This window comes from Chroicocephalus ridibundus, chromosome Z (assembly GCF_963924245.1).
Source record: "Chroicocephalus ridibundus chromosome Z, bChrRid1.1, whole genome shotgun sequence".
In the NCBI taxonomy this organism is placed as follows: Eukaryota; Metazoa; Chordata; class Aves; order Charadriiformes; family Laridae; genus Chroicocephalus; species Chroicocephalus ridibundus.
The window spans coordinates 62,686,306-62,711,191 of record NC_086316.1 but is presented as its reverse complement, the minus strand read 5'-3'; the positions used below and the strand labels follow the sequence as shown (position 1 = coordinate 62,711,191).

Below are 24,886 nucleotides of genomic sequence, written 5' to 3'. Positions count from 1 at the left end.
GTGTTTTCAGATGTAACCTTTTTGGATTCAACACCTATTTTTTGACGGAGAGGAGTTTTTTCCTTGCCTCCTTGACCTCATGCCCGAGGTCAGGGCCTGACCCGCACCCTGCGGGCAGGGTCGGTCTCCGTCCTCCCTCCGCCCTGTCTCAGCTGCTTCCAGGGGGAAATACCGTCGGGGTAATTTCTTATAAAGTGCTATCACAGTATGTCATTATTGCCGCGTTTTCCAAGTAAACGAAAACTTGTTATTCATCTCTCGCCTGCCTTGAATTGGAAGAAAATGAGACGGAGCAAGGTAAACAAGCTGAAACAGACTGTGAAATTACACACGATGGGAATGCCATTTCTGACTGCTTATCCGAGTGCCGCGGGTTAACACTCCACCTAATGACTGCATTTAAACAATTTTTTTACCTCAGCGTATTTTGATCCGGCGCTAATAGCGCCGTGAGCGACACCGGCCCGCCAGGCGGTGCCGCGGGGCGGGCTGGCAGCCCGCAGGTGCCGGCGAGCGGGCCGGGCCCGGCGGCGGCTTCCCGGGGCGCGAGGTGGGGGTTCGCTCTCTCCTTTTCTCCTCAGGGACGGGCCGGACCCGGCTGCGCCAAGGGGCGACCAGCGGACCCGTAGCCCTCCCCGTCCCTCCGTTCCGAGGCGGGGCGGGTGGCCTTCAGGGTGCGCCGGGCCGGGCCGGTTCCCGCCGCGCGCCGGGGCTGCCCCGCCGGCGGGCGCCGAAGTTGCCGGGGTGCCCAACTCGGTGCCGGTCACGTGGGGCGGCGGCGCCAATCGGCGCAGCCGTGATGTCAGCGCCTCAGCAGCTGCGGGGATGCAGAGCGGCGCGCGGGGCCGGGGCAGTCCGGCATGGCCAGGCGCCGCGCGGTGTGAGGGCGGCGGAGCGGCGCCATGGACGAGCCGGGCATCCTGCGCAGGCGGGGGCTGCAGGTAGGGCCGGGCGGGCGGGGCCGGCCCCCGCCTCCCCCTCAGTTCCGAAGTTGCCCTCACCTGCCGTGAGGGCGCAGAGGCGGGCCCGGCGGCGGCGGCGGGGGGGACACCTGTGGGGCGGGAGGGGCGCGGCGGCGGCCGGGCGGAGGAACCGTTGGCCCCTGACGGGCGGGCGCTGAGGAGTTTCGCCGCCGCGGCCGGGCGCTTGCTGGGGGAGGCGGGCGAGGCGGGAGCTGCGGTAGCGGTGCGGGCTCGTTCTCCCCGTTAGCGGTGCTCTGAAGGTGGGGGAAGACGGCCATTACCCGGGGGAGAAAGTTTCGGCAGCTTAGGGCGGTCTGGGCGTTCGCGGCGCACTTTGGGGGACGGCGAGGAGGGAGCGTTGCCCTTTTCAGTCAGCTTTTGGCTGACTTTTTTCCGTTGGCGTTCATAAACTCAAGAAAATGACGTATCCCAAATGGAGTGCGGGTTATGGCAAAATGTTGGTACCGTGTGTTGTTTGAACTCAACTCTTTTTGTATAAAGTATTAAAACGCTATTTTTTATTTTTTTTTGGCGGAAAGTGTATTAATAAAGAGCATGTGACAACAATCGAGTATAGGGTGTAGTTACTTTTTTACTATTTCACCAAAATGGAGCACCACCTCAAACTACATCATTCTGGCCCATTGTTTAGAAAGCCCCTTTGCTCAAGTCGCTCTCAGCGATGAATGTACTTCCTTTCTTTTGTTTTCCTTTGCATCCGCAATGTTTCAATGGGAGGAGGGTGAAGAGGAAAGCCTCCTTGCATTTGGCATCGTTATTCTCAAGTAATTTAAAACTGCTTATAATGTCTAAAATGCACTGAACTTGCACAGTTCTGAACTTTTCAGAAAGATGCCCTTTCTGATCAGTGCTTTCAACTTGGTGCTGATCAAGTGTGACGATTTGTATTAGAGAGATGAAGGCAAGTAGAATCTATAGGTCATGGCACGGAGCGTAGAGAAGTCCTAAAACTCTCTGGGGCCTCTCAGTCTTCTAAGAATCTGTTAGCTTTTCTTTTACTTTTTGTGTGATAGCATTTGTGTGTGGAAAGTGAATAACTTTCTTAAACAGATTCTGAGATTTTATTTAGCCCTTAAATCCTAAATCTTTTCTGTTATTTGATTGTAAAGTGTGAGGAAGAATCTCTGCTGCAGGTTGGGACTGCCAGTGATATCTTTGAAAGGAGAGGATTTAAAAGTTTCAAGAGGTAGATCTTCACAACGAAAACGGATTTCCTCCTGCTAAACCTGCTGTAATCCATTGAGTACTGTAAACCGGATTTCTGCCTTTTGACAAGAATTGAACAGCAGTCTGTTCTGATTAAGGGCTAACTTTAACCTTAACGTAAAGCCTATTGTTGAGTTTTGCAAACGTTATTTTTGAGGTGTTTTTTGTTTGTTTGTTTGTTTTATCTTCTGTAACTTTAACAAAGTAATTTTGAATGAATACCAAGAATATTTCACAGAATACTTGCTTACTTCTGCATATGCTTACAATGGTCACTTAAGAGTATTAAAAGCTGCATAGTGAATAATGGCAGTACCAAAAAGACCAATTCACACATGCAGGAATAAATATTTTTTAAGGATATGTACCTCATGACTGTCATTAGAATCTGGTTCTAGCGTGGACAAAAGTAGCCAGTGGTCAAAAGTGTTCAAGTTGACACGTTATCATGGATGGGAGAGGGGGAGAAATCCTTTTTACACTCAAGTTGTATTCATTAGACCCTTGACTGAATCTGTCTTCATATTGTCCTCTTGCTATTGCTCTTTTTTGTCTTCATCTGTTGTCTGTGCAACTAACCTAGAGACTAGTATGATGAATTTGTGAGCTGGAAAGCAGATGATACAACGTGTGACAAGGAATGTACCCTCTTTTTAGTTCTTGTTAGTAAATACCGATTAAATGAAGTCTCCACGTTGTCTGCGTGGCTGACATTTGCTTTTTATAGTACATCAGAAAGTAATGAGCTGGTTATTTTATAGTAGTAGTATATGTTTTTACCATTAAAAAAGACCCTAAATAATTCTCCCACCATTATGTTGTTCTGTGGGAGTAATCCATGTCCCCTCTTCTTTTTCATGTGTTATTGATACTTTCCTTTAAAGGCTATTGAGAATATTCTGAAAGGGATTTTAAAAGAAAAAGGAAAGGTTCTGGTTTAAGGTTATGCTAGTAACCTGTGATCTTCAATGAAAGGCCAGCTAACTTTACTTCATATGACTTTGTCAGTTCTTTTGGTTAGAAGTAGAAATGATAAAAGCAGGTAAATCTGCATAAAAGCTGTGTGCTTTCTTAGGTAAATGTGCGTTTAAATGAAACCAGTCATGTAGTGGGAAATAGCACATGCTTAAATTAAAAGCCAAATTGGTGCAATTGCTGTTTTTTTTCTGTTTGCACACAATTTGCTTCAAAGCTTGATTTACAGGACACACAAACCATTTCCTTTTAGATGGGAACCTGATGTAGTTGTGCTTAATGCCATGCACCATCATGCTGTGTTTAAAAAAAGCCAGGAAGCAGCTTGACTTTAATCTCAAAATATAAGCCTTAAGTAAATACGTAGACTTGGATAAGTCTTGTTTTGGGTTGATATGTGGAAGCCTTTTCTGGTGCTCAGGCTTCTAAGAGAGAAATTGAGCCTTTAATTTGTTGCATCCTGAATACATACACGCACCTATTTCATCTTATTACAACCTCTTCCTTTACATCCAATTACTTACATTGCTTGTATTCATAGAAAAATAAAAGCTTCTGAATCTGTAGTATGTGCTCCTTTTCAGTGAGCAGATTCTAAAGCTTTATTTAGAAAGAACACATTTTATTTGTAAGAAACATCAGGAGAAAGTTGACCGTTTCTTTTAACTTTTAAAAATGCTAAGTATAATTTAGTGTGGATTGAAATAGGTATCTCTACAAAATAAGTTAAACTAAAAAATGAAAACATCTAACAAATTTCTTGCATATTCTTCATCATGGTTCTTGATTGCATTCTGCTGACAGCCTGTGTTTCATATTTCTTCCATGAATTTGTCTAGTAGGTGTTCATCTGAGCAGTGTGTTTTATACTGCCTTAAACCAAAGACTCCATACTCATGTGATGGTGGGTATAGGTAACACATATTTCCTTCAGTCTGTAAAAAGGATATGGGAATGTGGGAGGAATCTTACTGCCAGATGCAGCCAGCTTCAGTCATGCTTCCAGAGCTGATGAAGCTTTCTTTTTGTCGAACAGATGCTTTGGGCCTTCCCTTTTCCTTTTGCTAATTTCAGTTCTGCCTCTAAGTGGCTGGTAAGCAGTGTCTTGTAAATCTTGCGGTAATTACATGAACTTTTTTAATTAGACTTGCAGAGGAATTGACAAACAGCAGAGAAATCAGCTATACATGAAACCTCCCAAATGTCAAAGAAAATGCTGTGTTTATTTGTTTTCTAGTCTCTAGGTATATTTTTTTTTTGTAAATGCTGGAACATTTTCATAGGGATCTAAGGCTTCTTTAAATTCAGGATGACTGCATTGTATTAAGTTTGCAGAGAGATGATTATGGCCAACATGGAAAATTCCAATTGAAAATCTTCTAATACTGTACCTCATGCATTGATTTGAGGGAGGAAGAGGTAAAAAGAATTTAATAGCGAAATTCAGACTCATTGGTGTAGAAATGGAAACAGGCAGTGTAAATGAAAATGTGGTGTAAATGGAGTGTTGCTATTTTGGCAGAACTGAGGAGTCAGTTTATACTAATTCCATATGTTTCTAGAAAAGATGGCAAGGGACACACTCATTGCGTAGCCTTGACTACTCCTCCACCTCCACTACAGGAAAATCCTTGGCTTTTGTAGGCAAACATTCTGAAATTTGGTACATAAAGTGTCCAGACCTTTAAAAAAGTAAAACCTTACAGATTTTTCCAAGTCCTTGCTTATTGGCTCACCTAAAAATGCATTCTGAGAAATCAGACAGAAAGGAAATAATTCCCAAGGAAAAATGGCCTTATCTGTGGTTCCAAAACAGGTGCGATTTCTTTGGAGTAGGAGGTTTCATGAAAATAATTCTTTCTGAAATACTGAACATTGACATGTGAAGTAAAAAGGTCACTGAGAAGCCACACTGTGTAGGAGAGGAAAAGAAAGAAATAGGGAGACTGTAACTGTCTCTTCTGTGGATACAGTTCATGCTTGGGAATGTGTTCTTGGGGTGGTCTGCTGACAAAAAAATGATGATAAAAGCTGGAGAATATTAATTAGACTTCGGCCTCTGTTGCAAACTGAAGAGAAAGGGTAGAAAAGTCAGTCTTACAGATGGTGTTTTGGAAAGGTTCATCATAATTTTACCTGATTTGAACGCTGTGTACAACAGTGTCCTCCCTTCCACTAGGCAAGAGGGACTTGATCCATTTTCTCTGCTCATGCTTCTGTACTGGTGGCAATAGATTTACAGTACAAGAGAGGAGTTGTGTAGTTGTGAGTCAGGTCTGATGTGTATCTCTGCCTCTTGGTGAATGTATGGAAGAAAGTCTGTGGAGGGCATGGAACCAGAGAAGGATTAAAAAAGTCCTAACAATTTACAGTTTCCAGTAGATTCAGATTAATCAATTGAGAAGAAGATAACATGTACGTCTTCAGTGTTGTGTGGGAATAGCTGTGTGATGGCACGCTGCATTCATTCTCTGCTTAGTAGTTGTGTTCAGTCCTGTCTAACATATTATTCTTCCTTCAAGGGCTGCATCTGCAAAGCAATGCTCAGAACTACTTAAATTGTGACACTTGCGCTTTCATTTTATGATGTGTTTGCATGAGCAGTATACATGGCTGTAAAATGTTAAAAAAAAAAACCAAAAAACCAAAAAAACACCAAACCCACACATTTTATATATTCTTGATAAATTATTACATTTTTTTCCTGATAGTCATCTTTATTTTTAAGATACTGTTATAGGAGACAGGACATTTTAAATCTATTTGTGTTGTAGGGGGAGGGATGTGCAGGTCAGAATAGATGTTTTCTTTGCTTAAATAGTGATAGGCAGTGATAGCTGCCTTTGGAAAGCAAAGGACCAGCTTTCTGAGAGAAGAGACACTGATCTAAAGAACACTTCTCATCTCCTCATTAGCTGTCACTTCTGCAGGCCTGATAGAGTGTACAATCTCTTGATCAGTTAATTCACCTCTATTTTCCAGGCATTCATGCATTGTTACATGTTTGTCAGGTCCTCTAAAAGCCTTTGTGCCAGACATATATTTTGCTATTATTTGAGCTGTGAAATCTTTTCTGAAAGGGTTAACCTTTTCTTCTGTCTTTGCTTCTCTTGGTGTTGTGGTCACTCTATTTCAAGGGCTAAAATCAAACATGGCGGGGGCGGGGGGGGAACCCTGCTGCATTCAGAGCTAAAATATTTGGCATGGGGCCAGACTTGGTGTCTGTAGCCCAAATCACACTTCTTACTAATGCTTTCTGATAATTGCAGTAACAGTTCTTGATAACGTCTACAATATGTCACAAAGCTGACTGACTGTTTTGTGTTAGGTTTGGAAGGCAAAGCATAAACTTAACATTCCTTCACGTCAAATCCTTTGGTGAGCTCAGCAGTGGAATCTGTAATGATTTGAACTGAGCTTGGTTTTGTTCTAAGAGTCTTAAAGAAAACCAGCTTTGGAGTCCTCTGTGCCCTCTTTAGCTTCTGTTTCTGAGTCACTTGGCTTATCCCCCAAAACTGCTAGTAGGTTTTTTAGGGTTTTTGGGTTTTTTTCCTGCTTATTTAGTAATAGTAGGAATAATAGCTGCATGAAGGATAGTAACATCTGATTGATAAAAGTTTGAGTGTGTATTTTTTTTCAATTCTGTGGTTAGTTCTTGGTTTGACAAATGGTTTTGTTAGGATTGGTTTTTACTCACTTTGTCATAAGTAATGAAACTAGTAGTTTTCCATGTTTTCTTTTAGAAATTTTTTGTAAGATGCTTCATTTAAGTTTGATGCAGTTTTGACTGTGATGTGACTTCGTGTGTCATGTTTGACATAATGATCTGAGATTTGTTTTCACTGATTCATATACTACATTTGCTTTAAAAGTCATAAGTTTTCCATGTCTTGTTAGGGGTTTTATCAAAATTGTCCAAAGGCTTCGAGATGCTGTTAATTCCTTTTCCTATTAGATTGAAGCAATAAACTTTTTTGCTTATAGCAGTGCCAATTATCCATCCGAACATTAAAATTACATAAAAATCCGTAAATGATTGTTCATATGATCACAAAGCAAAACACTAAAACCTGCACTTTCATAATTTGTTTTAATTTTGTTTTCTTGGCTTCACTTTTCCACTTTGACATGTAGCACTAACTTCCTCCATGACCCTAACTCTATTCCGTATATGATCCTTGCTTTATCTGATGTGAATCAGAACATTTTTTCCTGTCAACAACTCATGTCCTCTGTAATCTTGTTCAGTTACTTGATCTCAGTTTCTACTCTTGTGTTACTCTTGGATTCCCCCTGCCTTTTCGTTCAAGTCCCCCTTGATTTTAATTCTCAAGTTCAGCACTCCACAGCAGCATGCATGAAGTGGGATTAGTGATACAAAGGATAATTGCAGTCATTATCTGTGCCCTTCAGAAGAAGCAAGCTCTTCAGGGAGTTTAGGTGCTAAACTCTGAGTTTCTATGGAGCACTTTATCTTTGGAGTACTTTGTCCCTTTTGAAATTCTTTAGTTTTTCATGTATAGTTGGCTTAATTTCATAGGGATATTAAATAACACTTTTCTGACACCTGGCTATCCTTCCCAACCAAGACACTGTGTAAAAAGCAAAGGAACGATTACATTCAGAAGTATTAAGAGATTTCCTTTTAAAGCTTTACTGTCAGAAATAGGAGATCCAGTTTAGCAGCATTATGCCAAAAATGTCATCCTTGTCTAGGTACTGTAAAAGAGAAAATTTCAAGTGATCAAATTTCAAGAAAATGTTTAAGTAATCAAACCCACAATCTTAAAGAAAATAATAGGTGGTCTTTAGTTAAAAAATGAGGCTTGCGCCATTATAGGTAAACAGTAGTACCTGTTACCAAGCAATTTGTTTTCCTGAATTTCTTTTTCAGCTATCTGAAACCTGGTAGTTCTTTAGAATACCTAGCTCATACAGTGCAGTAAAGTCCATACATTGTGTGGAGATAAATGTTGTGTTGCAATTCTTATGATAGTATTTTAGCCCTAGAAAGCTAAAACTTCGAGCATATGTTTTTGCAGTTGTTTGTTTTGTATTTGAATATTCTTGATGTTCTCTGTGGATAAATGATGCTATATCAAATACAGAAACGTATCTGAAGATGCTTTTCAACTAATAGAAGTTCCTCTCCTGCCCCACAATGTAGCTTTCTTTTCCTATGTGAAAAGCAAGGGACATGGTAAAAAGTTTATTAACTGTGTGCTTTCATTAACTTCTTTTTTGAGTTCTTTTGATGTGAAAGGTTTCTTTAATGTATTTTATCACTTTGCTTTAAAAGTATGCCACGAGAAGAAGGATACCATTTCCGTTGCTCTAAAAAAGCCTAGTTGTACACAAGTTTTTCGGGTACATTAGGGAATTCAGCAGTCAGAATTTGTGTGCAGAAGAACCTGAAAATAAGCCCTATCCTCTTTTGTTTTCTGAATACAACACTCACGGGCACAGCTGGAAAATTTAGGTTATGAGTGGAAAATTGATTTTAGGATTCCAGTGCCCCTTGTGAACGCGGTTTCCTAGTTTTAAATTACTTCCAGTTTTTCAAGATTTTAGTAAATGTAGAGAAGTGCAAGAAAGGAAGGAGTAATATAAATGAAAAATTTGGAAGAGCAAATGTTTATGACCAGGGTAAAATCCATATTTTATGGTACTCAGATTTTTTATTAGTTCATGTGCTTTTTCTTTTTTTAGTTCTTCAAGAGACAGTACTGTGTTTGTATTTAAACAATTTGCAGTTTACTGCAAATTATTGCAGTTTACTTGGTGTAAGCTGGGTAGTGATCAAGTATGTTGTGTTATTAGACTCTATCCATGACTGTTTGGCAATGATAAATAGCAGATTCTAACATTCAAGCATGAAGCTGAATAACATTTCTTATTTTGTCACTTTTGCCCTGAATATTTACTCTTTTCTGTAAGCTACAGTGTAAAATTGTTCTTGGGGCAAGGTGGTCAAAATCTACAATTTTCTTGGACTTATTGGCAACCGACAAGAAGATCTAATGTAAAGCGTATCACATTCATTACTAGGTAGTGGGTGTTCCTGCAGTTGCATGCTTTGCTTTGCAGTAGTGATAAGAGATTTAATTCTTACCAACCTGTTTGTATGAGGCGGCTGCAAAGACCTCATCGTGTTTCTCCCTGATCTTCTGAAGATAGCAGTTTTTACCTTAGTTCGAGAACATGCCTGCTGAACTGGTGTAACATCTCGATTGACTGTTAACTTGGTTCAGTTTCATTTCTCAAATAGCACTTGGTTGACTTTCTCGTATATACTCTTAGGACCCTGCATAGATCTTCATCTGTGTGGCATGGTCGACACACTGGAGGGAGGGGATACCGTCCAGAGGGACCTTGACAGGCTTGAGAGGTGGGCCTATGCGAACCTCATGAAGTTCAACCAGGCCAAGTGCAAGGTCCTACACCTGGGTCATGGCAATCCCAGGCACAAATCCAGGTTGGGTGGAGAATGGCTTGAGAGCAGCCCTGCTGAGAAGGACTTGGGGGTGCTGGTGGACGAGAAACTCAACATGAGCAGGCAACGTGCACTTGCAGCCCAGAAAGCCAACCACATCCTGGGCTGCATCAAAAGAAGCATGGCCAGCAGGTCAAGGGAGGTGATTCTGTCCCTCTACTCTGCTCTGGTGAGACACCACCTGGGGTACTGCGTCCAGCTCTGGAGTCCTCAACACGAGAAGGACATGGACTTGTTGGAACGGGTCCAGCGGAGGGCCACAAAGATGATCAGAGGGCTGGGGCACCTCTCCTATGAGAACAGACTGAGGGAGCTGGGGTTGTTCAGCCTGGAGAAGAGAAGGCTTCGGGGAGACCTTATAGCGACCTTCCAGTACCTAAAGGGGGTCTACAGGAAGGATGGGGAGGGACTCTTTATTAGGGAGTATAATGATAGGACACGGGGTAATGGCTTCAAACTGAAAGAGGGTAGATTTAGATTGGGTATCAGGAAGAAATTCTTTACTGTGAGGGTGGTGAGGCACTGGAACATGTTGCCCAGGGAAGCTGTGGATTCCCCATCCCTGGAAGTGTTCAAGGCCAGGCTGGATCGGGCTTTGAGCAGCCTGATCTAGTGGGAGGTGACCCTGCCCATGGCAGGGGGGTCAGAACTAGATGATCTTTAAGGCCCCTTCCAACCTGAAGCAGTCTGTGATTCTGTGGTCTTTAAGCATAGATTTCTTTCACGGGTTCTTGGGTTTTGGTTTATGCTTGCTATTTGCTCTGCCAGTAGTGCCAACTTAGTTGCTCTGCTGTTTGTCCTTTTCTCTCTGTCTTACCTTCTCTTTAAGCTCACAGCGAAATCCTGTTCTTACTGAGATTGCAGATGAGGACTTGCTTTTTCAGGTTTTAAGATGGAATTATGACAAGACAACAACCTTCGTGTGTGCATTTTATTTTCTCCCCTTCAGTTCGCATGGATTTGTTTGTGTGTATTCAGGACTGATGTCTTTTTAACGGTTTCTGTAGCACCTTCTTCTCCTTGCATTGTTTTAACAGTAAGAATGGAACATTCCAGTTAGTTTTTTAGCAGTGCTGCAAAACACAGTAGTGTATGCTTTTTAATTGCCTGTTTCCCCCTCAAGACACCTTCAGTTATTTCAATATCATTTCTCTCTGATGTGGAGTCTATCTGACAAATCAATACTAAGCTCTTATGATGCTGAACCCAGTAAAGCTGGTTAGGCTTATAGGTATGTGACGTGTGTGTTCCCTGTCTTCAGGCTCTAAGGAGATGGAGGGAGAAGATTCAGGCACTTTTAAATTGATGTGTTTCTGCAAAGGAGCTATTCTAGAAAAAAGACTATATTTAAAGCACCTGTTTTTCATGTGTATCCACTCTAGTATCTCTGAGGAAATGCAGTGATCAATGAGAATTCTGTGAGATATTAATTCTTGCCTTTTTCTCCTTCAGAATGCCCCAGTGTTCTTTGTTCAAATACTGTAATGATTATCTGGGTTCAACGGGATGCAGTCAGAGAGAAGAGGGCAGTGCCATAACTAGCAGTGCTAATGGGAGCGTATCCGGCACACTAATGTGTTAAACTGCCAAGCAATTTGTGCAAACCTGTTAGTTACACGTTTTTGTTATGCAAAATTTAATATCTATGGCTGTGCTGCAAGAATGGCATACAGAAAGCTACCTCAGATGAATTATTCCTTTGCCAGGAGTTTCTGTTGCTGGACAGATTAATTGGTGCAAGGTACAGTCCTGGCCTTTGATTTCTGTTCTCTTTGGGAAATAGATTTCAAAGGTTTGTTGTCTTACTGTTTAGAATTGAAGCTACACATGTACATTGTTTTTTATTGACTTGGTTTCTGGCCTTGGCTGTAGGGATTGCCACGTGTACCAGAAGGCAATGTTCTTTGTCAAAGAAATGACAACACATTACTTTTTAAAAAAATCTATAGCTAGATAGAAATCTTTTGTACTTATTAAGCTTTGAGTGTGCTATGAGATGGCTTTCTAACATAAAGAGTTTTCCTGGTCAGCCTGTAGAGCTTGGCACAGAGCCTAGTTAAGTATTACATTGAAGACCTAAATTTAAGGCAGTGGAGATCAGTAGTTAAAAAAACCCAAACCAACCAACCCCTCTCCCCCTAATAAACCCCAAAGCATTTTACACTTGCTTGAATCTAAAGATGAGAGGGAAGAACTGTGTGTTAGAATTTGTAACGGGGTTCTGCCTCCACGCTTGGCACACTGAATTGCCTACTGTCTGAAGGTGAAATCATAGAGTTGTCTAGGTTGGAAAGGACCTTTAAGATTTTTGAGTCCAACCATTAACCTGGCACTACCAAAACCACCACTAAACCATGTCCCTAAGATCTTGATCTGTTTTAAAACAGTAAGTGATTTGAATTCAGAGTACTTTCTCCATTATTCCATGAAGTCTCCATGACTTCAGAGAAAATAATACAATGTTACCTCTCATGCCAGTGCATGGCTTGCACACGTTTTTGTCTTATACCATATTGTCAGAATGGTAAGTTCCAAGCTTCTCGATCTCTGCTAAAGTTGTGGCTCTGCCTAAATTAATCCTCTTAGTTGTCATCAATCTGTTAACATTCTTGCATGTCACCTTGAGTAATTTGATTTTTCCACACTGTATATCCTTTAAGTGTTGGTGAGTTTTCAATGTCATTTCATGTAAGCAGAGTATGTTTTGCTATCTTTTAGGTTTTTTATTTAAATCAGTGTTGCTGTGATGGTTTTCATTCTTCCTTCTGGTTTTGTGAAATTTTTTTGGAAACAGAATGCGTGCAATCTCCCTCCCTCCCTGCGCATCCTAGATAGCTCTTTCTGCGTACATAGAACCAAATTGTTTTAATGCCTTAAATTAAGCTTTACGGGAAAAGGGCTCCCAGTGCTCTATAAACAATACTCCTTTTCCCCTTTTCATAGTAATGAAATGCTGATTAACCAGTCTGCAGCTGTAACACTGAAAACTTGAAACTAATTTACCTTTTGAGTTCTTCCTAGATCTTTCTGTGTTTCTTCTTCCCAGTGTCTTGCTGTCATTGAAACAGGCATAGCATTTCATTGTCTCTTTGGTAAGTTGAGGCACAGAGAAATTTCTTTGTTCAAGACTGCAAGGCTACTGATCACCTTGAATTTCCTGGTTGTCTCTTGTTAACCATAAACTCATAACCTTAGAACAGGCAGATTTTTTTCGTATCAGCTATAATGTAATACAGAGATGTCAAAGTTTTGTCTTCAAATACATTATCTAAGCACCGATCGTTTTCATCAAACATTTGTCTGATAGAAGTGGTCTTGGTACTGTTCAGAGATCTGTTCAACAGGTAACCACTGCCAGGAGGCTATGTGTATGAAGAAACGTTATTGCTTATGTAGTATGATGACTTTCTGAATTGTGTCATTTCATTAATAAAATCACAACTGAATAATATGGTGAATTAATGTTGCAATGATACTGTTTGAGTTTTTAGTAATGTGGAATTACTGGATTCTGTATGCATCCCACAATATTTACTGCTTTCTTTGCAGCATCCTAAAGCTTACAAGCTATCAGCAGTTGAATTGTGTCCTTTGATTATGGTGTCTTGGCCTCTGGGAGCCAATAGGTGGAAAAATCAGACCAAACGTATCGCATTCTAAACCAAGATTTTTGTTTTTCTACATTTCTTAATTGCTTTGTTTCTGTTGTATTTTCTGTGTAGTCTCACAGCTATTTTTATGTAGCTGACCTAAAAAGGTGAATGATGACAGAGTGGAAATTTAAGCTTGTGAAGAACTTTGTCTTTTGACTTTTTCTACGTTGCAATAAAATTATGCAATGTTGTGGTTTGATGTTTTTTTTTTCTTCCGTTTTTATATTTTGTCTCAATAGAGCTTTGTCTTTTTAAATATTATTTGTGTGTTAGCATAGTCCGTGTTTCACTTAGAAAATGTTGAATGGTGTTTTTCATGATTTTTTGGAACTGCTTCAAGATAAAATTGTGGTAAAATTTACTAATTTCACAACCCATTTTTATTTTGATAGACTGACATATTCTTGACATACTCTATTAGCATGGTATTTCAAAACATTTCTGACTAGTTATTTTTAGTATGAATAATGAAGAACAACAAATCTTTTCTCAGAGAGGGAAAAGGAGGAAAGTCTTTGTATTCACTAACTATCTTGGAAAAATAAGACCTACATGGTCATACAATATCAAAGGGAAAGGCTTTCCCTTAAACTTGATTTTTTTAAGGAAAATTTGGGCAATTCTGTGTCACTGCAGAATGCAAAGCTGAACTTTCATTGTGAAATACCACTATGATTCCATGTCTACCTTTGATTTTTTTCATAAATTGTGTTCCCTTTACAGGAGCACCGTAGCTACCTAGAGTATCAGTGTGTGGAACCACTTTCCTGGGGAGCCTGTTCCAATGTATGACAACCTTTTGGTGAAGACATTTTTCCTACTATCCACTCTAAACCTTCCCTGATACAACTTGAGGCCATTTCCTCTCATCCTCTCACTTCCTACTTGGGAGAAGAGACTGACCCCTGCCTTGCTACGACCTCCTTTCAGGTAGTTGTAGAGAGCAATAACGCCTCCCTTGAGCCTCCTTTACTTTAGGCTAAACAGCCCCAGTTCGCTCAACCGCTCCTCATTTGATCTTTAGACCCTTCACCAGCTTCGTTGCCCTTCTCTGGATGCCCTCCAGCATGTCAGTGTCTCTCTTCTAGTGAGGGACCCAAAACTGGACACCGTACTCAAGGTGGGGCCTCACCAGTGCTGAGTACAGGGAGATGATCACTTCCCTAGTCCTTCTGGCCACACTATTTCTGACACAGGCCAGGATGCTGTTGGCCTTCTTGGCCACCTGGGCACACTGCTGGCTCATATTCATCCAGCTGTCAACCAACACCTCCAGGTCCTTTTCTGCCGGACAACTTTGCAGCCACTCTTCTCCAAGCCTGTAACGCTGCATGGGGTTGTTGTGACCCCAGTGCAGGAGCTGGCACTTGACTTCGTTGAACTTCATACCATTGGCCTCGTCCCGTCGATCCAGCATGTCCAGATCTCTCTGTAGAGTCTTCCTGCTCTCAAGCAGATCAACACTCCCACCCAACTTGATGAGGGTGCACTTGATCCCCTTGGCCAGATCATTGACAAAGATATTAAACAGAACTGGCCCCAGTACTGAGCCCTGGGGAACACCACTTGTGACCGGCTGCCAGCTAGGTTTAACTCCATTCAGCACAACTCTTCGCGCGTGGCCATACAGCCAGATTTTTATGCAGTGAAGAGTATGCCCATCCAAGCCATGAGCAGCTAATTTCTCCAGGAGAATGTGTGGGAAACAGTGTCAAAGGTTTTACTAAAGTTCAGGTAAACAATATCCACAGCCTTTCCTGCATCCACTAAGCTGGTTACCTTATCATAGAAGGAGATCAGGTTAGTCAAGCAAGACCTGCCTTTCCTAAACCTGTGCTGGCTAGGCCTGTTGTCCTGTACATGCTGTGTTATGGCACTCAAAATGATCTGCTCCGTAACCTTCCCCAGCACCAAAGTCAGACTGACAAGCTCGTAGTTCTCTGGATCCTCCTTCCAGCACTTCTTGTAGATATCATGTCTGCTACTAGGAAATAGCTAAATATACTGATCAAGAGCTCTGTTTCCACTTTGAAGGGTACATATGTGGTGTTTTCTTTTGAGAAATTCGGGTCTGGGGAGGACTGAGGCTCAAAATTCCAGAACAGAATACTTTTTTCACATTTCTTTGCCTTCCTGTCTAATTCAGCAGGATTATAAAGATTTTTAGATCTTTATATATTTATTTATTTTGTGCATTTAGAAAAAAATAAAAATGCTAAGTCACTTTCATCTGTCCTGGTCATTGTTATCAACAGAGCCAGCAATTCTACTTTGGTATTGGGAAGAAAAAAAGGTGAACTAGTTTAGCTTGTGTTTCCCAATCTCCTTTTACCTGTTTATCAGATGTTCCTCTAATGCACTTAGGTGATAGAGAGAAGGGACTTAATTCTTCACCTGTGCTTTGAAATTAAGACTTGAGGTGCAGGTGTACACCACTGTGTTATGCTATCTTATGCTGGACGGAGCATAGCACTGTGGCCTCTGACTCTGTGATATTGCACTCCAAGCACAGTTTGGTAGTTGAGTGGAACAGCTGCATCTAGTATGAGACACTGTAGAGCAGGAGGTAGATCATGGTGTGTAAAAATGTTCAAGATATGATCTTAACAATGACCAGCAGGCCTTGGTCATGAGCTTTGCAGCTTTTGCTAGATGTAAATGCAAAAAATTACACAGGCTGGAGTGTAGGGTACTGAAGGATGTGTCAGGGACTTGAATCTTGGGTGCAGATATCTCTTGAGGAGATAGCACAGGGCTGGTCTTGAAGGAGGAAGCAAGCTTAAAGAGCATAGTTTGGGATATGTATGAGGAGGTGTTTGTTCTTCTGTATAACATGTAATAGGGTAAAAATATTGAAATGGACCTGCTGGCATTAGGATCTGTCCAGCTTGGTGTGGATGGGGTTGTTGCTGTGAATTTTTTTCTTCAGTGCTAAACACTTGCAAAGCTGTCAGGGGCCAGCTGTGGTGTTTGGTGAATTCATCTCCTCTGTATGGAATACTGCCACTCTTGCTTCTGATCTTGATCTGACAGCTAATAAAAACAGAGAGAGGAAAAAAAGAGAGGACAGTTGCTGCTTCAATCTTAAGGTAGAAATCTCTTCAGGTAAGAGCACATTCTTGTATCACTTGATATTCTCACTTGCTTGTCTCTTGATATTGCTGTTTTCAGGAGAATGACTGTGCTGTTCATGGTAACTGCATGTCGTATCAAGTGGGTATGTTGTTGAATTAGCTACCAGCCTACACAGCCAAAAACATGTTTTCACTTCACAACTGCTTTCAGGGTTCTGTGCCTTTGGAAATAAACTATGTAACATATCCAATACCTGATGCCCCTTATCTCTGTCTTTTGTTGTTTTTTTTTTTTTTTGTGTTGGTTTTTTTTTTTAAATTTTTCTTCTTTAGAGGTATCTGTTTGCCACAAGGTTGTTTCCTCAACTGCTCACCTGGGAAATGAAATAAGTCTCTGACTTGCTGCTCCCTGGCCAGCTTTCTGCATGCCCTCTACCTAAAATACCTTGTCATAGATAGGAATTATTTAGGATCCTTCTGTTTTTCCTTCATCTGTCCTTGTAGTTGTGAATCGTGATGGCCTTTGCAAGGAGATAGTTTTCTGACTGTTGCTTTATTATGTGAACTGATAATTGCAACTGGCCTATTCCTCTGGAAAGGACATTCACACTGTGAGGGTATCAGGGATCCACTGCCTGTGCTTTGCTGGTAATAAATGCAGTTTCTCTGAATACATAGCCTTTTAAGTGTGTAGATATTTTTTTTTCCCCTTTCCTTTTCTTTTCTTTTTAAATGAAAGATAGCTCTGCCTCCGAGACACTGACCCTGATCCTAGCCTTTTCTTTTTCTGTGGTTTGTCTGCCCTTATTAGACACTCCTGTCTGGAGGAATACATACAGCTGATGTTTGCAAAAGGTTTTTTTTTTTTCAATCAGCTGCAATGTAATACTCAGGGGCATAAGGTTATGATATAATGAAAAACTTTTATGCATACAGTCTAATGTCTCTACGTACTTCAGATGCTCTATATTGAATTCTTCCATAGAGAAAGAACAGGGTTGTCTTTATTCTTATCTTTATTTTTATCTCTGATTCCAGCTATGTTTTTGGCATGCACAGTCCCAGCAGCTTTTGTTAATCTCTTGCTGATCTCAGTTGCACCTTCATTCATATGTTAGCATGGCCCGATGATGAACTTTCATCCCTACTTGGATTTGCCTATTGGGCTTTGCTGGCAGTTCCATCATAAACAGCTTTAGCAGCAGAGTGGCATACGGAGTTTCTAGTCCAGCTGTTCTTTTCAGTGATCCATTTCACAGCAGCCCACCTCTGGGTTCATCGGAAAGGCTGACACTAGGCTCACTATGACCCTTCTGCTCCCACAGGAGCTATTTTTAAGCTGGATCATTTCAGGACTTTACAGAATAAAACTGCACACAATTGTACAGGTATGGTACAGGGAGTGGTGAACTCTGGCTTCAGGGCAGGAATGAACTGGTGGGAGAGCTGGGGAGAGGAGCTCCTGAACCTGGTTACTGCTGAAATCGTCATGGTGGGAAGCCATGGCATGACTCACGTCCAGACTTGTTCCTTGTCCAAGCAAGGAGGTGGAGCCTCTGGTACGAAGTGACTAGCAGCACAAAAGTGAGTGGAATGTATTTCTGATTAAAAACAGAACTGAAATATAATTTCAGGGGATAATGCTCGCACAGGGAATGATGAATAATAATGAACGTGGTAGCTGTCTTTACTACCTGTCAGTTTACTACCTGTTACTGCTATGTGTTCTTTGCAGTCCAGCGGTGTATCGTGTATCTGCTGATGTTAACCCTGCCAAAAGACACTATTGCATCAAGTCTACCCATCTGATTATTTTGTGCTAATAAAATGAACTGTTAATATATTCTGAATCAGAGTGTTGCACACTGGTGTACCAACATGGCTGGTGTCATTGGAGGCACAGGCCACATACGCGTTTTAATAGTTTGAAGACTCTTTCCCTTGTCATAGGAATAATGGCATCAATTTAGGTATACTTTAATGCTTCTGAAATAGTATCTGTGCTGTATTGGGATTTTTCAAGGTGTAAACTCTTGTTTATCACAGCTCTTAACTGCTCCTGAAATGCATTCTGAAGAAGAGACAGGAAAGAAAAAAAAAATGCAAATAACAGAGAAGAATTCCCAGCTTTTCAGTTTGGTCCAGGATCTTATGTTACATGGGTTAATAACATTAATAAGAGAGAACTTAGGGCCTCTGAAGATCAGCACTGTTGCTAGCTAGTGTTAAGGTTAAGTTGAACCTACTGTGGTTCCAAGCTGTGATAGAAAGGAGACCTTTTTCAAGCATCTATTTTTTAACTATATTAAAGTTTATGTTAAATGATAATAGGAAGGACATTGAGAAATTTTAAAAAGAATTTATTAAAGGTTTTAAGAGTATCTCCCAGAAGGAGAAGTTATAAGGTCACCTAGCCTTACTGCTCATTTTGGTCAGTTACACCAGTAATTTAATGGAGCATTATCAAAAGACATTACCATCATCGAAGAAGCTTTCTGCAATTGTAATCAAATGTTTATGCAAGTGTTAGATAACTACTTTTTGTGGAATGCTGATTCTATTAATTAGGGTTAGTTTGCACTACTCCTGCTATCTTTTGTTTCCTGAATATAATGAAATTTCCCAAGGAGGCTATAATCTTTGATTATTTCCACCAAATTTTTTTGAGTTAAAGACCTAGCTCTGCATGGTTTCTTGCTGGGAATGGAAGCCCTTTTCATTAGGCAGGAGTAAAAACGACTTTTTGAAAAGCAAGAGTCTTGAGAAGTATTTGCCAAATTGAGTATTATTGTATTTTCAGTTAAAGAACCCTGTGGATATCTTTTCATAAGTATGAGCGAGTCTACCTTGCATTTGAAAAATATTCTGGTTTTTTTTTCAGAGGAGACTTCTAGAAGGAATGTGATTTGGAGCAGGCTCTTGAGCCATATCTTCTTCCCGTCAGATGCATACCTTAAATAGCAGACTGTAGAATTCATACTTGCTACACCAATGAGGGGCTGTACAAATTGGAATGTTTCTGGAGGGATTGAGACAGAATATTTCAAGTATTTTGGGGAAGAAACTAAATGCAGGTGGTGTGTTTCCTTGGGTGTTCATCAGGTAGAGGGTTTTGAACCAGTATCTGTCATATCCTGGAAAAATCTTTAACTGTTGTGCCATGTGGCATATTGACAGTATTGAGGAAATACCTTTTGTCATCTTTTCCTGATTTCAGTAACAGTACTTATGTTCCAAAAACTGGTGGAGAGAACGCAAAGCCAAAAAAGAAACTCCCAAGGTTAATTCAAGGGCTTTGATCAGAAACTGCACTGTATTTTAAAAATAGCTTAAAAAAAATGCAGTTGCAGGCAAAGCCAAGATTTACTTCAGTTTTGTCTGGTTGGCACAATTATTCAGATAACTTAGTGTTTTGAGACATCTTCCTGCACTACCTTGGGGTTTTTTGTGTGTATGTTAGTAGAAAATGCTCTCGTTGAATTCTAGCAAAAGCAGTGGTGTGTAGAAGTGTTCCTATTTATTTTGTTATCACCTGTTAAAGTATAAGAAGTTCTTACGATTTTGTGGCATTGATGGAAGAGTTGGAAGGTTTTTTTCTGGTGTGTTTTTTCCTTTGCTTTGACATATTTTAGTAGTAATTATTATGCGTGTTCTCCCTTCTTCCCAAGACTTTTAACAGTCTTGTTAAACTATCCTTGTTTCCCGTCTTAATAGTACTTTTGTACTACAGTCCAAAAGTAACGCTGGCAAAAATAATCAATCTAAATGATCAATTCTGTGATTTGATAGTCTTTTGTGATCTGAGAAATAAACAATATGTTCAAGATGTCTGTTATTCCTCATTCTGTGCAACTAAACATGTATGTTTCATCACTGGCTAGTTTAATTTTTATTCAACAGATATCATTACATCTAGTAGACTTGAGTATGTTGGAAGAAGCGATGAAGTAGTTCAGTGGCAAAATATTTGACTTTCATTACTGACCATAATTTTTATACATATATATAAATTAATGTAATTTCTTTTCAAATATTTTTATACAAAAGCTGTTAATGAAGAATTTAAATGCTAAAGACTCCATCTTTCAATCTGTGCATCTGAAGTTAGCTTTTGAAAATGGGCTCTTGAGTTGAAGAAAGGAAAGTGTTCACTGTTTAAGGGTTTTCACAGGCAGTGAAAAGGCTGAGTTGGGAAGTACTTGGCTATGTAGGTTGAAATCAGCAGAGCTGTATGCGTAGTTTTGCATATGTTTAATTGGCTTGCATAACTGTGGCTGTTGTGTATGACTTCTGGATATGTTTATTCTCCAGAAGAGTTAAAAAATAAATAATTTTTTGACATGGTTCATTCTCCAGGGGCTCCCTCAGAGCATTCCACAGGTTGAGTGAGGTTCTGTAAAGTTAATTTCAGAAAGCCAGTTAAGAGTCAGTAAGCAGGCTAATATGAGGTATTCACATGATTAATTCCCACAGGTCTGTTGCTATAAGACAGCCGCATGAGGTAAAGTTCTTCACAGCAAGCATGATGGAGGATCAGTTTATGGTTATTGCCAATGACACTGTAATAGTTCTGATTGGACACTGAATGTGGAGATGTGATTCAGTCAAACCTGGGTAGCGCTGTCAGTATCTGTCTTATACCCTTTTCTTGATTTTCGCTTCCTTGCTGTTGCTTGGTGAAACTGAGTAATGCTCTCATATCCACCTGCACTTCTGTTAGTACATTGGTAGGAGCTGCAGCTAATGGTTTATTGAGTGTATAGGAATGAGTTTCTAGAAACTGATGACAGAAAAAGCAAAGCGTTTCTTGACTGGCAGCCCTCCTGACCGGCATTCTGACTGATTTCACTGATCGGTTCTTGCCGCTTCTTCACTTAGTGGCTTGCAATGTTCTTGCTCCTTTTTTTTTTTCCTGCTAGATAACAACTGTTTATTCACATGGGAAAACGTATCTCCTGGAGGCAGTCTTCTATTCATAGTTCATTTTGTCCTATAGATTTTTCCAGCGACTTGCCTCTCTTTACAAAGCCTCTAAGTGAAGGTGATGGGCCTTTTTCCTGTTGCCGGAAAGGAATGAGACCACCAGTCAAATTCCATCAATGCTGCTCACTATAAAGAAGCAGATTATTGAAGTTGCTAGGCATTTTGTTACTTTTTTTTTTTTTTTGCATATTAAGATATTAATGTTTTATAATGCCAAAAGTTTGGTAAGGTCAGATTTGTGTTTAGTCTGAGTTTTGAAGCCTAGTGAAGGGTTCAGTGTAAGGGGTGCTTGTTTTTGATAAAAGTAATGTTTGTGAAGTTAATTAGCATGTTAGTTAATTAGCATGAAGTTAATTAGTAAACAACAATTCTTGTGGTTGCCTCAGAGTTTCTAGAAGTGATGGAGTAGATGCCACAAACAGGACTGAAGATTAAGCAACTTAAATTATTTCCTGAAAATTCAGGTGCCATATTTGGTAGAATTCACACAGAAAATTAACTTGGAAGTTTTCTTAATTTTGAAAGCAAACAGAGCAAGTACTGTTGTTTCAGGTGGTTAAAACATTGCAAGGCTGTTTAACTGAAAGTATGTATTTAGGCTGTCAAGAAGTAGGGAATAAATTGAATCAGTTTCCAGAAAAGCTGTTCATCCTAATACCTTAATTCAGAATATTTCTTACATGTGTTAGAGTTGCAGAGGAGTTAGGATGTCTGAAAAGTATCAAGATAATTTCAGTAAAGGGGAAAGTATGAATATAAAAGAGAAACAAAACTTTTTCAATAATCTGATCTGTTGAAAGCCTGAGGGGGCAGTAAGACCAGTGAAAGAAATAGTATTCTTTCCTTTCATTGTAGGAAAAGCTATACAAATATTAAGTTTTTCCTTTGTAAAATTTCAGATTATACAGTATAGTTATTCAAAATACATATTTTTGCTCAAACTTTGTATTTTTTTTCAAGTTTCAATTTTTTTTGGTACTTAAGCAGTTTGAGTGTTTGGACTTTTTTTTTTTTTTCTTCTTTCCCTTGAAAAGCAAGTAGGTCCATCCATGTAGGAGAAGTTTAGGGACAGACTGATCCTTGTTCTAGAGGTTGTTCGGTATGAATTTTAATCAGTGAGATGCAACCACAAGAAATAGCAAGAATAGACAACAAAATGGTGCACTGTTCAAAGCCTAGGAGGCAGTCCTCCTTTTGCAGCTCCAGCAAATCCAGGTAGCTTTAAGACTGGCTGCAGTGAGGTATTTACCGTAAATAATTTTGCACATGTGATGAAGACTATTGTGCTTCTGTTTTTTCAGTCGAATGGTCTTTCAAATTCCTCTGTCTGAGAGAAAATGCTTACGCTTTGTATGTGTGAGCCTGCTGTTTCTCAGGTTTTCTCAGGAAAAGGTATTAACCTCTGCTAGGTAAAAATCTCTAAAACATAACGTGGTTGATAGTCTGTTGAAGCTCTGGATGGAGAATGTGAATTTTAAAAGTTATGTTTTATTAGAGGAGATGCTGGTCTTTGAGTTACAGTGTGAATCCAGATGTACGGGATGGCTGGCGGTTGGGTTCTTTAGTATGTAAATTCTTAAATTGATACCGAAAATGCAAGATAATGTATATACTTGGCAAGAGTTAAGTTAATGTTTTTTCAACTTTAATGTGTGTATCTAGAAATGAAGTAGGCATGTGTTCATGTGTGTATTTTTAGTAGACAGCATCATTAAATGCATATGAATAATACATATATAAAAACGTCATGAGGCTGCTTTTAGCAAAAGCTTCATTTTCTTTCTGATATTTGTATGGTGGTATTATTGAAATTGATTTAATAAAGCTTTTACAAAGCTAGTGAAAATACAGCTCAGTTAAATACTCTCCCTCTCCCTTGTCCAACATCCTCCATTCCATCCCCTCCACGATCCATTTCCCTGCTTTTCTCTGTTCTTTTTCCTCCCCTTTCTCCATTCACTGTCAGGAAGGGGCGCCTCAGAAGAGTCATTTCAGCTCAGCACGCCACCGTCAGAGACTAGTGGAACCAGCAGCTACAAAAGTGAGTGCCTTTATTGAAGGACCATTTTTGAAATGGAATGTTGTGTCAGCACAGTATTTATTACTAAAGAAGCTCTTCTTTGTGCTCATTGGGAGATTTAGTTATTTTTACTCATCTGCAACTGATGAGTAAATCACTCTGTCTCAAGAGGTGACCTTCAGAGCTGGAGAGATTCATATTCAAGTGCAGCTGTTGTGCTTTCTTGAAAAAGTTGGGGTGAGATTTTTTTTTTTGGTGTCTGCAAAGTGAAATAGAAACTGTGTTCTACTTTGGTTTTATTACTTTGCGCGATATCTGTTTTCTTAAACACATGTCCAATTCATTTGCCTCATTCTTAAATAAAAGGCTTTCATTGAATAAAAAAATTGGCAAGGATATGGGAAATAATCAAATATTCTATTATCAAGCTGTGATGGGAAGTTTCAGAGTTAAAAAACTCCAACTTTGTCATCAAGAGATTATACTAGCAGATATAATAGCAGTACCAGATAGTTTGTAATATTGTTCCACCTTTTTAGAAACATGTTTTTTGCTAACAGTGCACAAAGCAGTTTGAGATATTCAGTGAGTGTGATGTTATTATGGAACTTTTATTCTCCAGGCTAATAAAATGTACTGTGATGCAAATTTTAGAGCATCAGTAACTTTTCAACTGTGTCTATTTTTTGCTACTTTTTGTGAGACTCCAGCAAAAATGAAACTGTGTATCCATTACTACCACAGAAATACCATTCTCCTCTTTGCTTTAGACTTAGATTACTTGCAGAATTGATTGCAATATTTACAGACAACCTTTGATACAGGTTGAAGTAGATCAATGAGTACATCAATGGTAGAAATCCTGGTCTTGAAAGAAAAGTGTTGATTTTTAGGAAATAAAAAAAGTGGACACATGGTGTCTTGTCTTGCATTCTAAACTATGACTCCAGTTGCTCTTGTCAGACTGATTCTTTCTGTTGCTAAATGTATGGACTCATTAAGTATTAATTGTGTTGACTTTTACTGTTGCCAGCTTATATTACTTATTCCCTTTGGCCTGTAACAACGTTGTCAATATTAAGCTATCCTTTTTGGGGACTGGGGGAGGGCATTGAGGGGGTTACAGATGTAAAAGTGAGTGATATGTTGGTTGTTTGTTTTGTTTTGTTTTGTTTTTTCTTTAATTTTAAAAAGGATTAGTTAAGAGCAGAAATGAATTTTGAATTAGCCTGTACTGTCTCTTAAGGAGCCTGTTCTCTTGGTGAACCGCTTTCTGTGTGCATTAATGTACAGTAGAATCACTACAGTTAATTCCCTCAATGTGGAAAGTCACAGGAAAAAATGTATACCAAGGTGCAGTTCTGTGGACATAAGCTGTGCTAGCTTTTGCTCCCTCCTCTTATCTAATTTTCCAACATACCCCAGTGCCCTACTTTACCCCTGGATGCACCTTCTTGAATGTAGGTGTGGTGTCAAAACCTCAGCCTGGTAGCTGCAAA

The 24,886-nt window shown here is 39.9% G+C and overlaps 1 protein-coding gene across 2 annotated transcripts in view; it reads left to right on the top strand.

The window, feature by feature from the left end:
- MAST4 (microtubule associated serine/threonine kinase family member 4) overlaps positions 1-24,886 on the top strand; it is a 237,274-nt gene that overhangs the window by 34,923 nt on the left and 177,465 nt on the right. The window contains exons 1-2 of one of the 2 annotated variants that reach the window (XM_063319498.1): positions 835-941; positions 23,334-23,408. In XM_063319498.1, coding sequence (XP_063175568.1) covers positions 903-941; positions 23,334-23,408 — 114 coding nt within the window. In that variant the 5' untranslated portion in view covers positions 835-902. Of the gene's footprint in view, positions 1-834; positions 942-23,333; positions 23,409-24,886 lie in introns of those variants that run through there. The other variant, XM_063319499.1, reaches the window with a different exon arrangement.